A 13,500-nucleotide genomic window follows, 5' to 3' on the forward strand; every position below is an offset into this window, starting at 1 on the left:
TGAAAAATCCTTTCATGAAAAGTCTGTACAAGGGGTTCTTATTGTAATGTTAATAAAAAAAGTGTCAAGGATCATTGGAATAAATATCAAGTGGTAATTAGTGCATTAAGCAATGCACTGATATAAATAGCATTCTATTATGAAGTTCCATCCAATATACTAAGGTACTCATGTAGAAACATTGGCATTGTGTGCAGCATGCATGATGGAGGTGCAATATTCATAAGCTTGCCATTTTGTATAGTGAAATGATAACTGTTTTCTTATTAGAGTTTTGCGTACTGTGAAACATGTGATAAGTAGGTAATAAAACCCACTTACTACATATTATAGACAAAACACAAAGAGAAAAGAACACATACAAATATGGGTATATACACGGAAAGTGAAGTACGTAAAAAAAGCAGAAGTAGTAGCGGAAACAATTCATAACCTAACTGATTATCTTCATGCAGAGAAATGATTACTCTGTTTCAAAGCTGTTATTTACCCTATGTATAGGTATCACATGATGTGACAGGCCCCTAAGGAAAGTAGTGTGAGTACAATGTATACAAATATGAGCATATACAGGGAAAGTACAGTAATAAAAAAACAACAGATCTATCAGAAAATGCTGATAACTCTACTGATTATCTTTATGCACAAAAAGGATTGCTGTTTTTCAAGCTTGTGTCTTCCCCTATGTATATGTTTCATATGATATGACTGGACCCTAAGGGAATTACTGTAAGAACATACTTGAAGGATAAGTGTACAAATATAGTAAGTTTTCAATTTTTAGGTCCTGACTGTTACTGAAGAAAACCATGTGGCCTAGATATGTTAGTAAAGGAAAAAAGGGGGAGCCAGACATGTGATGTCATCAGTGATGTCATCAATGACATTTGTGATGTCATCTTTGATGTCCTGGGTGTTAGTCTTAGCAGTGCACGGTGGTGGCGCGAGTTATGGTTGCTTAGCTTGCCATAACTGGCGAATTTCAGGGGTTTTTCGGTTTTACTTTGAACCATAACGTCCTTTTAACAAAGTTTTTTCACTGAATTTCATAGGTTTTTAGTAGCGCAACTTAACCATAACGTCCCTTTAACAAAGTTTTTTTACTGAATCTAAATATAAAGAGGACAAAAGTACTCGCCATTGAGCTTCAGATATGGCATTGATTTCTAGGTGGTTGTCATGTGCCATATGTCGTCTATAACGTGCCCAGAATTCCGTATTGTAATTGGCTTTAATAGCCTAAATAGGAACCTCCAATTACTACTATTATTAGAATGTAGATGGGATCTTAACCAATTTTTGTATTTGGTAGACTCAGCTGTTAATAATTTCGCCTTTTCTCTTTTGGGGAGGCTAGGCTCTTGCTTGAATTTTACTTTACTTTTTCCAATATTGACTCCCTTGGTATTGTATGGCTTATTGAACATGCCTACTTTATAGTGCTTAGAATGTCCCACAAGATGATTCAAATGAAGGCGACCCTCTAACAATATCAGGAAATTGCTCTTATCCCAATCGTACACTTTTAACCAATCTGCGAACATTAAAGATTAGATTCATTAGATTCGGACCATAGTATGTGATTCCATTGGAGGTTATCCCTACTATGTGAATCAGCTTGCCCGCTAGAACGGGTCTTAAGTAGAGAATGCGGCCATGTAAAAGGTAGGCGGTCACTAACCGCTAAGCTGTTAATCGTCAAGGGGTTACAGCACATACACATATTACAGTCTAAAAACACGTAATCCACAGTGGTTGAATATTTGCCGTTGGACCAAGTATGTCCCATCAACTTTCCCTTTAATGTTTTCTATTTAGGCAAACAAAATCCAATGTGTTTAAAACTCTCCCCCACCCCTTGTCAGCCTTACTCTCAATAGGGACAAGGTCAGCAAAATCGTCTTCCACATCATCTTCATTAGAATACCTCAAGGTGTCAAATAAAATATGGGCATTATAGTCTCCCGCTATCAGCACATTTCCCCTAGGGAACTTATCGTACCACTCAGTCAAAAGAACATCAATGTTTGCCTGCATGATTTTACTTACCATGCCTTCTGGTGGATCGTATACATTTACAATCAATAAGCCCTGATTGGCTGAGGTACCGTCCACCACAAACGCATACAAAATTAGCAGAGACTTGGGAACAACCTCAAAAGATGTTAGCTTAATATGTGCTTTAGCACCTATAGCCAAACCTCCAAAGTAACAACCTCTTACATTGGGGCTGGCGTGGTGGCAGAGCACATTATAACCATCTATATTAAATTTCACAGTCAACCATGTCTCCCGCAGTAAGAAAAGGACACTTGCAAGGATAATGGTCGCACTCATGGGATTTTTCAGAAATGAATTATGGCCACGTGTGTTGCAAATGAGCCATCTACACTCTTCTAGCTTATCATGCCTTCAAAGCTGGTTAGAGACAATTGTTTAAGGGACCAAGTTCGCTACTTCCTTTGTTTCCGGCTTGTTGCATTGAGGGGTGATATTTGCCACCATCAAGCTGTTCCCTTCAGATAAATTAGGAACGGACATTGCCAGTAATTTTGTAGTAGCTTGGGTTGGTCTTTATTAACTGGAATATTTGTAGTATGTATTTGGCAAATCGTCAATTAGAAGCCCATATTACGTTGAACCGAGTAGAAGGCACTCAGTTGTGCCACTGCTGTAGAAGAGGTGAATTCAATGAGAGCCCAATTAGGGTTGCTGTGTACGTCTCACCCGAATGATGTCCTCTGAATTGCTATTCTTCAGAGGCTCAATATTGTGCCATACATCTAATAGGGACCTTTGATTCATGAATGGGCTTTCATATGATGGGTATAGTTCTTCCAGTCTTGCCCAGTTCCCAAATAACCTTCTTTCATCTCGAGGTGGTGGACGATAAATCACATTATTGTGGGATTGCTGCCAGGCTAAAGGTCTGTTCAAGGCAGAGATGGCTGTAAATTCCATGAGCTCTGATCTGATCTCTGAAAAGGCCATAGTTAGAGCAGCTGCCATTTCACAGGGAACGTTTGAGCCTGCGTGTTGCGCTGGCTCAACACTCAACATGTTCTGTGCAACTGCCTATGGCTCTTTCCGTTTAGGCTACGGTTAAGCCCGAACTCATTTACCCAGCAGACCCTGATGTACTGCAGGGCTTCTAAGACTTTCATCGGTGGCTTTTGAGATTTGAGCTAAATCAGTCAGAGGTTGTTGAGATTCAATAATCTCAATGATGGTAGGAGGCAACAATGGGCGAGTGACCTTCTGTGGGGAGTTTGCAATTCTTTCTTTTCCCATATGCCACCTTTAGCTCTGTTTTTTATTAAGAATAACCCACTTCTCCATAATTGCAACGATGGGGCCTCGGGCAGAGGAGTTTAAACATTACCCCCATTATTCGACTTTGCTAAATCCTCTTCTACATCAGACTCACAACTTGTTTGGGTTTGGATGCAGAAGGTCTGTGAGATTTTGGTCGTGAGCATTTCCAGAGAATAGCAAGGAGATTGCTGCAAAGCCATATTATGCCTTGTCTGCCTCGAATCCTCCTACAAGGACCGGCGTCCATCCTCGCTGTTTGTTAAACCATTGGTTTCAAAATATTCTTTTGCCATATTCAAGCACAAAGAAAACAGCGCGACTACCAACGCGGCAACGGCGTTCAATGACGCAGCAGGGCACACTTCTTCAATGCCTAGAGATAACAGAGTGGCTATCACAGTCCAAGGATCACTTTCACTGACAGAGGTGCAAGAGGAGGTGGATAACAGTCGCTCTAAAGCCGGTGTAGCCGATACCTGCGCCAATTTAGTTATTATACAGTGGCGGCGAATTCATGTGTGTACATATCGCCCTGTTAGTCTTTTTGTAAACCAAGGCATACATTTAAAAGAGAGTTCTTATTGTGGATTGGGGGGAGGAGTTAATATTCCATACTTCTCTGCCTACTGAGTCATGTGATTTATTAACCAGAGGTTGAACCTTACTTCCAACAGGTTCCGTGTCAGGGGCAACCACCCCGAAATAGGCCGTTATTTTTGGGCATTCATCTGAAGTTCCAATGCCTATGTCTGTCTTAGAGCCTGAAACTTCGTTTTGGCTCATGATCAGTGTTGTCGAACCTCTCAAGCACCACGCCTCCCCAGTGTGAACAGAGTAGAAAGACTCAGCCTCAGCTTCCGACCACTTCAGACCACAGAGACTCTGCGAGACTCCCAACCTTAGTATAAAAATAAGTATTTCCCAAATATTGTTTAATGAGTTTTTGCCACATGGAGAATATGTGCTCTACATGAGTATTTTCCCTCCTCTCGATGAATTTCCAGGGCACCTTGGTGTATCTAAGATGTACAAAACACCACATAGGTGCATGCTAGAAACATGCAGTAAAATGGGTCAATATAGTTTGCTAAACAAACCGGCTCTTAAAGTGTTTAAACACCTTGGCTATGCTCAAACTGTAGCTCAGGTTTATTCCCTCCTACCTGGTGACTGGTGGGTGTCGCCATTCTAAAAGGAGGGACTCTAGCCAGACAACCCCCACCGTATACCCGTAAGGACGTTGATATATGTGGAATTACATGAGGTGTGTACGTCCCTTAGTCCTTGGGCGGAAGCCCCTGAAATGTACCCTACCCTAACCTGAGATGATAGGAAGAGGGTAAGTGGGTTACGCCTGCGTATAACGACACCTCAAAGTATAACGCTATGTTGGTATCTGAGGAATAAATACAACACCCGCCCCCCTGTGAAATAAAGAACTTTTGGTCTACAGCACAATAAACACACAATGACTCAGGCACAGGGGCATAGTATGTCTTGTAGGGGCCAGGCTAGCATGTGTATGTGTGCTGCTGAGTACCAAGGAGCCCCTGGAATTGACAGATATTCGTGCCCAGGAGTTATAAAATGTTTTGCTGAAACGCGGTCGAACGGTTTTTGAATGCTTTTGAAACAGAAAGCACCCAGAGTAACAAGGATACAACTACTGAACATGAGCCAAGCTTTTAGAACTGGCTGCCAAAAGCCCGGAGCGTAAACAAGCGTGATAGGGCATGGAATGAGTCACTGACTTCACAGTAAGAGCAGATCTGGTGCCCGTTGCTGGCAGCACGCGCCAAAGTCAGCCAAGGCAGAATAGAGTTGACAATAACTCTTTCATTTTACAAAGTCAAATCTGATCCAGATTTTCAACGAGTCCAAGGGACTCGCCCTCTTTCACGGGGAGCGGGACACACCTGTTCATGTAATTGAAAACATTTAGAAGGATTTGTGGCCCCCACCCATGGTATTTTATTAGTTTTTTGATTGGTGAAGCAAAGGGGGTGCCACCAAGCCAAAAAGATGACTTTTTCATTGGGTGTTTTGTAAAGATATGCAGAACTAAACACATTTCGTAGTGGTCAAGGGGTTTAGGGGCAGAGGGTGAAAAGTGGCACTAGGGGGAAAAGAGGGGGGCAGTATGGGAAGTCTCCTAGGCGAGAACTCAGGATAGCAGATCTGTGGTGCGACTTGACGGAGGTCACGCAAGTGCCAACAGGTAAGGCACCCTAATACATGTCTCTGGGCGAACGAGAGAGAGGATGGAAGGGGTGAGTGGAAGGAGGAAACACATTCAACGCAGGCCCAGTTGCTACATTCCTGTGAATCCAAACTGCCAAGGGGCAGTTAAGTGCAGAACAGGTGGCACCCTGCATCCAACTGCGGGCAGACAGGGTTGTGAGGTGGCGGACAATAAGTGCCTGCCAGCTTCTTCCTCGAAGGTCAACTAGGATTGGCGCTGGCGGAAGGTCGAAAGCGAACGTTTTCAAAAATGTCTTCAAGCAGTGGTGGTTCTCCAGGAGGTTTAGTTCACTGGGAAGGTTGTTCCAGCCATGGGGACTAGCCGCCCTGAATCTGATCCCTCCCATGCACGTGGCTTTGTATTACGTTACCTGGAGGGGGCAGTGTTTGCAGATCTCAGGCTTCTCGTTGGATCATACCCGCTCGGTTCAGTTCAGGTTGCCCAAAGGCTGGATGGACTGTGCAGAGGAGCTTGAAGTCAACTGAGAATTCTTATTAGTGAAATGGTGTCTTATGAGCATTGCGTTTAGTCAAAGGCATGTGCCAGAGGGCCACGAGGAATACGTGATATTAATTATTCGCGAAACACGAACGTTATGAATATGTTGATCCGTGAACATGCAATAAGGACTGAGTAATGATATTAGTGAAATGTTGTGTTATGAATAGCAAAGGCATGTTCCATTTGCATGATTGCTGAGTGATCCCACTGGTAATAGGGTGTTTTATGAACATTATGATTGGTAAAAGGAATGTGGTGGTGCGCCATGAGCATTGAGATATATTGTTGATAATGAGCGTTCAGTTCAAGGAAGGACACCTTGCAGCCTTCCATGACGGACTCATCTTATTGGTGTTGTAGGTATTGGGATTAGCCAAACAAAACCTTAGGCGTGCCCATTTTTCAGTAGTGAAAGTGGCTGGTCCGCACCTTACCTGTAGGGCTGTCCCCATAGCTGGTCAGATAGCACAGCGAGTAGAGCGCTTGCTTTGACATCTGTGCTAGAACCTGCTGACGCAGGTTCGAATCCCGGCAGGGCTAAACACAACCTTTCATCCTTCCAAGGTCGATAAATGAGCACCACACACCGTGGGTAATAATAGGCAGTGCTGGGATACCTGAGGGTTTGTAGCGCTATGTAAATACTAAATTATTATTATCCTTTAGCAGCTGGACACTGGAAACGCCCTACTTACTGGCCTACATGCCTCCACCCTGGTACCAATGAGTAGTATCCTCCACACTGCGGCCCGCCTCATCAAGGGTCTCTGCAAATGTCATCACATCGGGCATTAAAACTAGAATTATTTTTTGCTTGGAAAAATTGAAATCAAGTTGCAAATCCAGTCTAAGTGTATCATGCACAATGCTCTCTTCTGTACAGACATATTTAAAAGTGTTTTATTTGTATGTATTTCATGTATTTTCTGTATGCTAATTTTACTGGAGACTTACTCCCGACAAAAAGATATTGACTGACCAACCACATTGCGCCCACACTCGCTGAACTACATTGGTCGCCCCTTGTAAAGTCTGGAGGGTGTGTCTGTGGCAATACACACTATATGGTTGAGGTAGAGGCACCCCAGCCAAGGCTCTCAAAGGGTAGCAATGGAGGAGCAACCAAGGCTGACACTCAAGGGAGGTGATGCAAGCTGGTCCTTCGGTACAGTGAATCCCCAAGCCCCCACAACGGAATGTCCACACACTATGGTATGTGCTAGCACAGATCTTTCATTAAATCAATTAGGTGTAGATGATCATATACACATACATAAGACTCACTTTGTACTTAGAAAACGCTACTCCAACAGTTAACACAATATATACGGTTCTATGTGATACCACTGTTATTCTCAGGTTCAGCAAAAATGCACCAAATAGTAGTTGTAAAAGAATGCACAAAAACTACTAAACACTGTTAGACCTTAAAACCACAAATGTAGAGAAGAAGGCAGTTACTTTAGAACATTAGCAGAATACTATTCAGAGTAAAAATGCAATTCTGTGTGGCGATCCCCCCCACCTGGGCAACCTGTAATAAAAGGTAAGTTATACTTTGCTTTTATATTAATACTAAGTCCTTGTATGTTCATTAATTGGCTGCTTTTCTCTTTACAGGTCCTACCACCCTCAGAGTACCTGGGAAAGGAACAGGGGAGCTGGGGCAAAGATGAATCTGAGACCCCGGGATGGACTCTGAGGGAGGAAACCCCTCTTCCTTGTCACAGTACCTTGGGTGCTTTGGAAGGCAACATGGTGGAGTCTCTCAGCATTACTCGATGATGCCCCTTCAGGTTGGACCCCCCTCAGCCCCTGGAAGAAGAAGTCACTGGCTCATCGCTGTTGAGCAGTAGAAGGGAACAAACAGTGTCAGAAAGGCAGCAGTGTAGGTCTGTCTCATGGTCTGCTTGGTCAGGGTTCTACACTGGATGTAGATGTCCCACAAAGCTGAAACTAACCGTGGACCTCAACAAGGCTTGGACGATGTGGTTGATGGGTCCTATGGTTTGTGTCGATGACCTTCGGTGGCGACGGGTGCAGTGACAGAAGTGGGTATCGGGATTCGTCGGATCGTGGTTTGTCACAGGCTGATTCTTCGATGCTGCAGCCGTAACACGAATGACAGGATGACTTATGGCAAGTTGGACCTGAGCGCTGGACTGCACTACAGACCTCCCCAAAGTCTGGACAATCACGATTCATTCTGCGATGCGCAGTGGCGGGAAACCCACCAACGGGAACTTCTCTGCAGGCAGTGACACTGGACTTCCTCAGCCGTGGAAAGGTGGACAGATGTCAAGGTTGCAGTGCCACTTGAAGATTTCTTCAGTTGGTTGAAACTTGGCAAGCTCTGTGCATAAAAAAGCACTATGCCAGGGTACCCCCTCTTCTGGGCTATACACAGCAATCTGGCTTTCCAATGGTCACAGATAGCCTCTGGACCCTGGATGAGACTGGTGGACTGTCACTCTTCTTCAGGATCTACAAAGACATTGCTGCAGGATGGCAGGCCCTCAGGACTTGGCAAGCTCTGTGCGTAAAAAAGCACTGTGCCAGGGTACCCCCTCTTCTGGGCGATACACAGCAATCTGGCTTTCCAATGGTCACAGATAGCCTCTGGACCCTGGACGAGACTGGTGGACTGTCACTCTTCTTCAGGACCTACGAAGACACCGCTGCAGGATGGCAGGCCCTCAGGACTGGCTTGCAGGACACCTCGAGTGAAGAACAGCAGTTGCACGGTGTCCCCTCATAGTTACAGGAAGAGGTCACCTGTCAAGGTCCTCTCTCAATCAGTCCTTGAATCAGCACAGCAGCCTTTGGATTTGGTGTTAAGTTGCAGCAGCAGAACATTTGCCTCCAGCTGGATTCAGGATATGCCTGCAGGAAAACTCCAAGCTTCTGACACAGAGATAGGAGAGGGGTCTTCTGTTATTCACAAATACCCCTATTCACTCAGGCTAAACTAGGCTCAGTCAGCCAATCACACACACTGCATTCACCCCAGTTTCTGACCGGGCTGGCTTAGGTAGACCACATGCATTGTGACACACGACCAAAACCAGACACCCACAACACAGAATGTGGTTTGACTCCTCTCTCCATTTATTCATGTCCCACCCCTTGGGTGTACCCCAAATAAGCAGTCCCTGGGAAGGCTCCTAACAGTCTAGCAGGGGCAGAACCACAACCATTTATGGCCCTTCCACTCAACATCTAATCAGGGGAAAAGGATAGAGCCAGAGCTTCTCAGGACCTTGAGAAACAGGAGGCAAAGGGAGGGAGCCATGAGGCTTTCATGGCCATCTTGCCTTTGTTCAGGAATCCATTGATCCCTATGGTAGGGCCTAGGTGTCCCAAAATGGAGGTGACCCAGAGCCACTGCAAGGTCGTAATGTAGCTGCCACCAGCCCATACCCTGTTCTGTGGAGCAACACACAGGTGCCCAGAAACACATACTAGGGGTACCAAGGTGTACTCCTACCCGTGGGAACCATAGCCCATGGGTATTGTTCACAAAAAAAATAAAGATGAAGACATGCACTGCCAGAGGTCCAGACTGAACTCCTTTGGCAGAGGACATACCAAAAACCACATACAGGGAAGTAGTGGGACAAAGGCGAGGAGGCCCTGTCACTCAAAAGCATTTCCAGCCTCACACCCCTACAGTAAGCATTGCCTTCAAGATCAGCGGCATTATTCGTTCAGGATATTAGATGGCCCTTAAGAGTGACCTATACACCAAAAGTAATGCATTGTAGTAACAGTAGGTTAGAGATGGCATATGAGGAGGGACAAACAGCTTGTGGGTGTTGTTTTGTTATTTACCCACCCATTGACTGCCCATGGCCATGCCAATCCCTATGGCCATTCCCACCCACTTCCCCTTCTGTAATGGCTTGGCAGGCGAAGAACGATCGTCTTGAGTGTTGCCCAGAGCAGTGCCAGAGGTTAAGATTAATTCCAAATCTTCCATCCATCACCTCTTTGTTTTTGCTTTGTCACCCCAGTAGGATGGGTATGCCCAGACGTGGGTCCCGTGCCTGCTGGGCCTAGAGACCCAAGTTACTCCTCACTGATGAGGCCCAACAAAACCGAAACATGTATTGGGATGCTTGTGGTGTCGTGCAGAAGGGATGTGGCCAAGCATTTCAGGCTAGACTACCCCCTTTGGGGCGGGACCAAGCCTGAGTTGCATATGGTCTTTCTCCTTCTGTAATGGCTTGGCAGGCAAAGAATGATGGTCTGGAGGGTTGCCCAGAGCAATGCCGAAGTTAAGATTCATTCTAAACATTCCAGCATCACCTCTTTGATTTTGCATTTCCACCTACTTCCTGCACCTACCAGCCTGAACCCCATCTCCCCCCTCTGTGATCTCTTTGAGCTCACTTTATCAAGCAGTAACATAAAATGAATGCACAATCTTACAGTGCTCCGCCGATTGTCAAAGCTAGGTCTGCGCTCAATCAGATGGGCAACTAGGCAAGCATTTCATGGGGGTGGGGTGTGTGTAACCCTTCGGCTAAACTTTAGAGACTGCGGGGGAGGAGCAAACTTACTTGTGTGGGTGAATCTAACTTCTTTACATATTCTAATAAGACTATTCTAGTGCAGCTTAAATGTTACAAGCTGTTAACTCTTACAGTGTCTGAAAAACACTGTTAAAAACTGCTGTGAGAATGAGCTGTCGCTTGTCCCCCAGGCCCTACTAATCACTCCCCTGACATGCAAATACTAACACCCCCATCACGATGCTTAAAACTGGATGCATGCAAATGTATCTGCTAACAATGAAACACTTTACATTGGTAATTGGCTGCCCTTTGTCAAAAGTGCAATCCCAGGCACTATGTAGTGTCTGAGTCTGGTCCTGTCCTGCCATGGCTCGGTAGTTCAGCCAGGTGAAGTCCAACATAACCCACAATTTCAGAGGGGGTCGGGGTGCTGAAGTCCGGGCTGCTCGTTGCGCTACTGCGCTCAATATATACCCATAAACAAATAAATGATAAAAATAGATACGTGCATTAGTGGAGGAGTCCACATTACAATACCTGCTAGCATTGTCCCCCCTCCATGAGAAAACAGGTATTTCCGGAACTGTTTCGGCTGTGTCGAGTGTCATTTTGTATGAGGTGTAGCTAGAGTACCTAGGGGCAGTGAGCAAGGGGTCCATGTCTGGGCATACCTATTCCCACATGAGTACAATCACTAAAGGCAGCGGAAATGGATGAATACAAAGTTCTGAATTTGAATCGTTACCAGTGGCATTGGGCTGGACAGCTTCCTTTTATTCATTGTGCATCACATCTGAATCCTTATAGAAAGGGGGACCAACCTTATGCATCAGTTTTGGCGCTGGCCCAGTGGGATCAATCCAGACTGAACTGCTAGGACAAGTCCCACCTGTGCTACGGTGACCAGATTTTCAAGACAAAGAAAACGGGACAGCCAACATAAAAGAACTAACCCACTTCCCCTCAATCCCCCATTACCACAGTATCTGCATTTACATTGTGTGGCTTCGAGTGTTGATAAATACACCTAAATAACAAGAATAATATATTTTACTGATTGAATGATATATGTTAATGCTATATTTGTAATATGAACTTGATTGCCTTTGGTATTTAGTGTGAAATGTTGACCATTTCAACTATAGCACTAACTAAAGAATGCAGGTAACTATGAATAACAAAGGCGCTTTTGCACTGTTTGACATTACATGCCTTGCTATGTACTATCCTTTCAGCCTGTCTGTGGCATAAGCAGTTAATGCATAGGGCTTGTACCTGGAAGGCCCGTCCTGTGGTGACTTTCATTTAGTTGAAGATTAAAAACACAGGGACTGTCACTTTCTCCAAAACCGGAAAGGGGATTTTAAAGCAAAAAAACTCTCGGGACAGAGTTCCCAATCCCGGCACAGTCCCGGCAAAACTGGGACATCTGGTCACCCTGCCCTGTGCATGAATAAAAGGAACCGTAAACATGTTTGCCTTGCTGGATGTCCAGAGGGTATCAGGTAATAATGTCCCCATACATAATGTCGGCGGGAAAAGCCATTAGTGACATTATATATGGTGACATTATGCATGGGGACGGGTTGCAGGGATGTCCCCTGCTCCCATTTAAAAAATGTTTTTAAAAAAACGAGAGTTTTGGGGGGGTGTCCCCCACATGTTCAATGTAATAATATCTCTACAGAAAACGGTGACTTTTTTGTCAGGGGACATTTTTGGGGGGACATTATTACATGGAACCGTCTAGAGTGGGGAGCAGCCTGGTTATCTAGGCGTGGCCTCCAAAAATCTTGGTGCGCTGGGAAATATTAAAGCTTCACAACTCTTAAGCCCCGCCTCACACACCACGCTGTTAGGAAATAAAAAACAGACATGGAAGAAAAAGGTCTGCAAATAAATAAAAAAGGTAAGAGATGATAGAGTGTACTTACTTTATCTCAGTTTGACCGCAGGGTTTCTTTTTTGTTAAGTTTACCAAGTCTTTTCCATATCGTTCTTCTATGCTCGCCCTGTTGGAAAGGAAAGACTGTTATATTCAGTAGGGGAAAGTCTCAATGATTCGTGTTTAGCTATAAAATAACGTTATTCGTTACAATCATATCAGACTATCACGTGACAGCATCATCTCATCATACCTAAAATGAGGAGAAAGCACCGTTTAATAGAAGTGCCAAGTGGCCCCTTTGGAGACACCACGTGGGCGCGCGCAGTCACTCGCTCACAACAAAGTGACTCTAGACGTACTATTTGTTTTTTATATTTCAATAATGTATTTTAAGCTCGTTAGAGATGAGTGAAGCATGCGGGCTTTTATTTATATCGTTTTGTGGACGTTTGCACTGTATTGTAGCAGCACAGGGTACACAATGAAGGACTGAGTGACAGCACAGTACACAAATAGAGAGGCTTGAAATAGAACCCTGGCAGAAAGCTGAACAAGCTGCTTCTGGCATTTCCCGCCCATCAGGCGGCAGCAGAACAGCTTAAAAAGTCTTAACCCCCGAGAGCAGCGAATAAAAACGCATTGCGCCTGATTCACAGAAACGTATTATAATGGTGCAACTCCATTGGAAAACACTCTGTGAATTAGGCCCATTAAAGGATGAACAATAAATGAGCCATTTGTATGCACTCACAGTATCATGGTTAGGATTATTGGTTTCACAAGTAGCCTCGCCTCCTCACAGCAGTAAACCTTACATATACACACTAGTGTACAGGCCTGTGTACACAGGCCAAAGTGCAGGTTTTCAGTGACACAGTAGGACCACGAAATAACCTAAGCCCACAGCTCCCTCTAGCGGTGACAACAGGCAAAGCTATGCGACTTGGACCACTATATATCCGAAGGCAACAGCTACTTCAAGCTGAGGATTCTGTGCGCTTGGGCAGCCTCTACTGCGCATGACGGCATTGGACAAA

General features: G+C 44.8%; 1 protein-coding gene across 1 annotated transcript in view; it reads right to left on the reverse strand.

Moving 5' to 3' along the window:
- The window catches only part of PSTPIP2 (proline-serine-threonine phosphatase interacting protein 2), a 796,554-nt gene that overhangs the window by 495,823 nt on the left and 287,231 nt on the right, over positions 1-13,500 (reverse strand). Inside the window, exon 3 of the mRNA XM_069626899.1 lies at positions 12,510-12,587. Within this exon, the coding sequence (XP_069483000.1) occupies positions 12,510-12,587 (78 nt within the window). The remainder of the gene's footprint in view (positions 1-12,509; positions 12,588-13,500) is intronic.

The sequence above is a fragment of the Ambystoma mexicanum genome, chromosome 6p, assembly GCF_040938575.1.
Source record: "Ambystoma mexicanum isolate Mex_15411 chromosome 6p, UKY_AmexF1_1, whole genome shotgun sequence".
NCBI lineage: Eukaryota > Metazoa > Chordata > Amphibia > Caudata > Ambystomatidae > Ambystoma > Ambystoma mexicanum.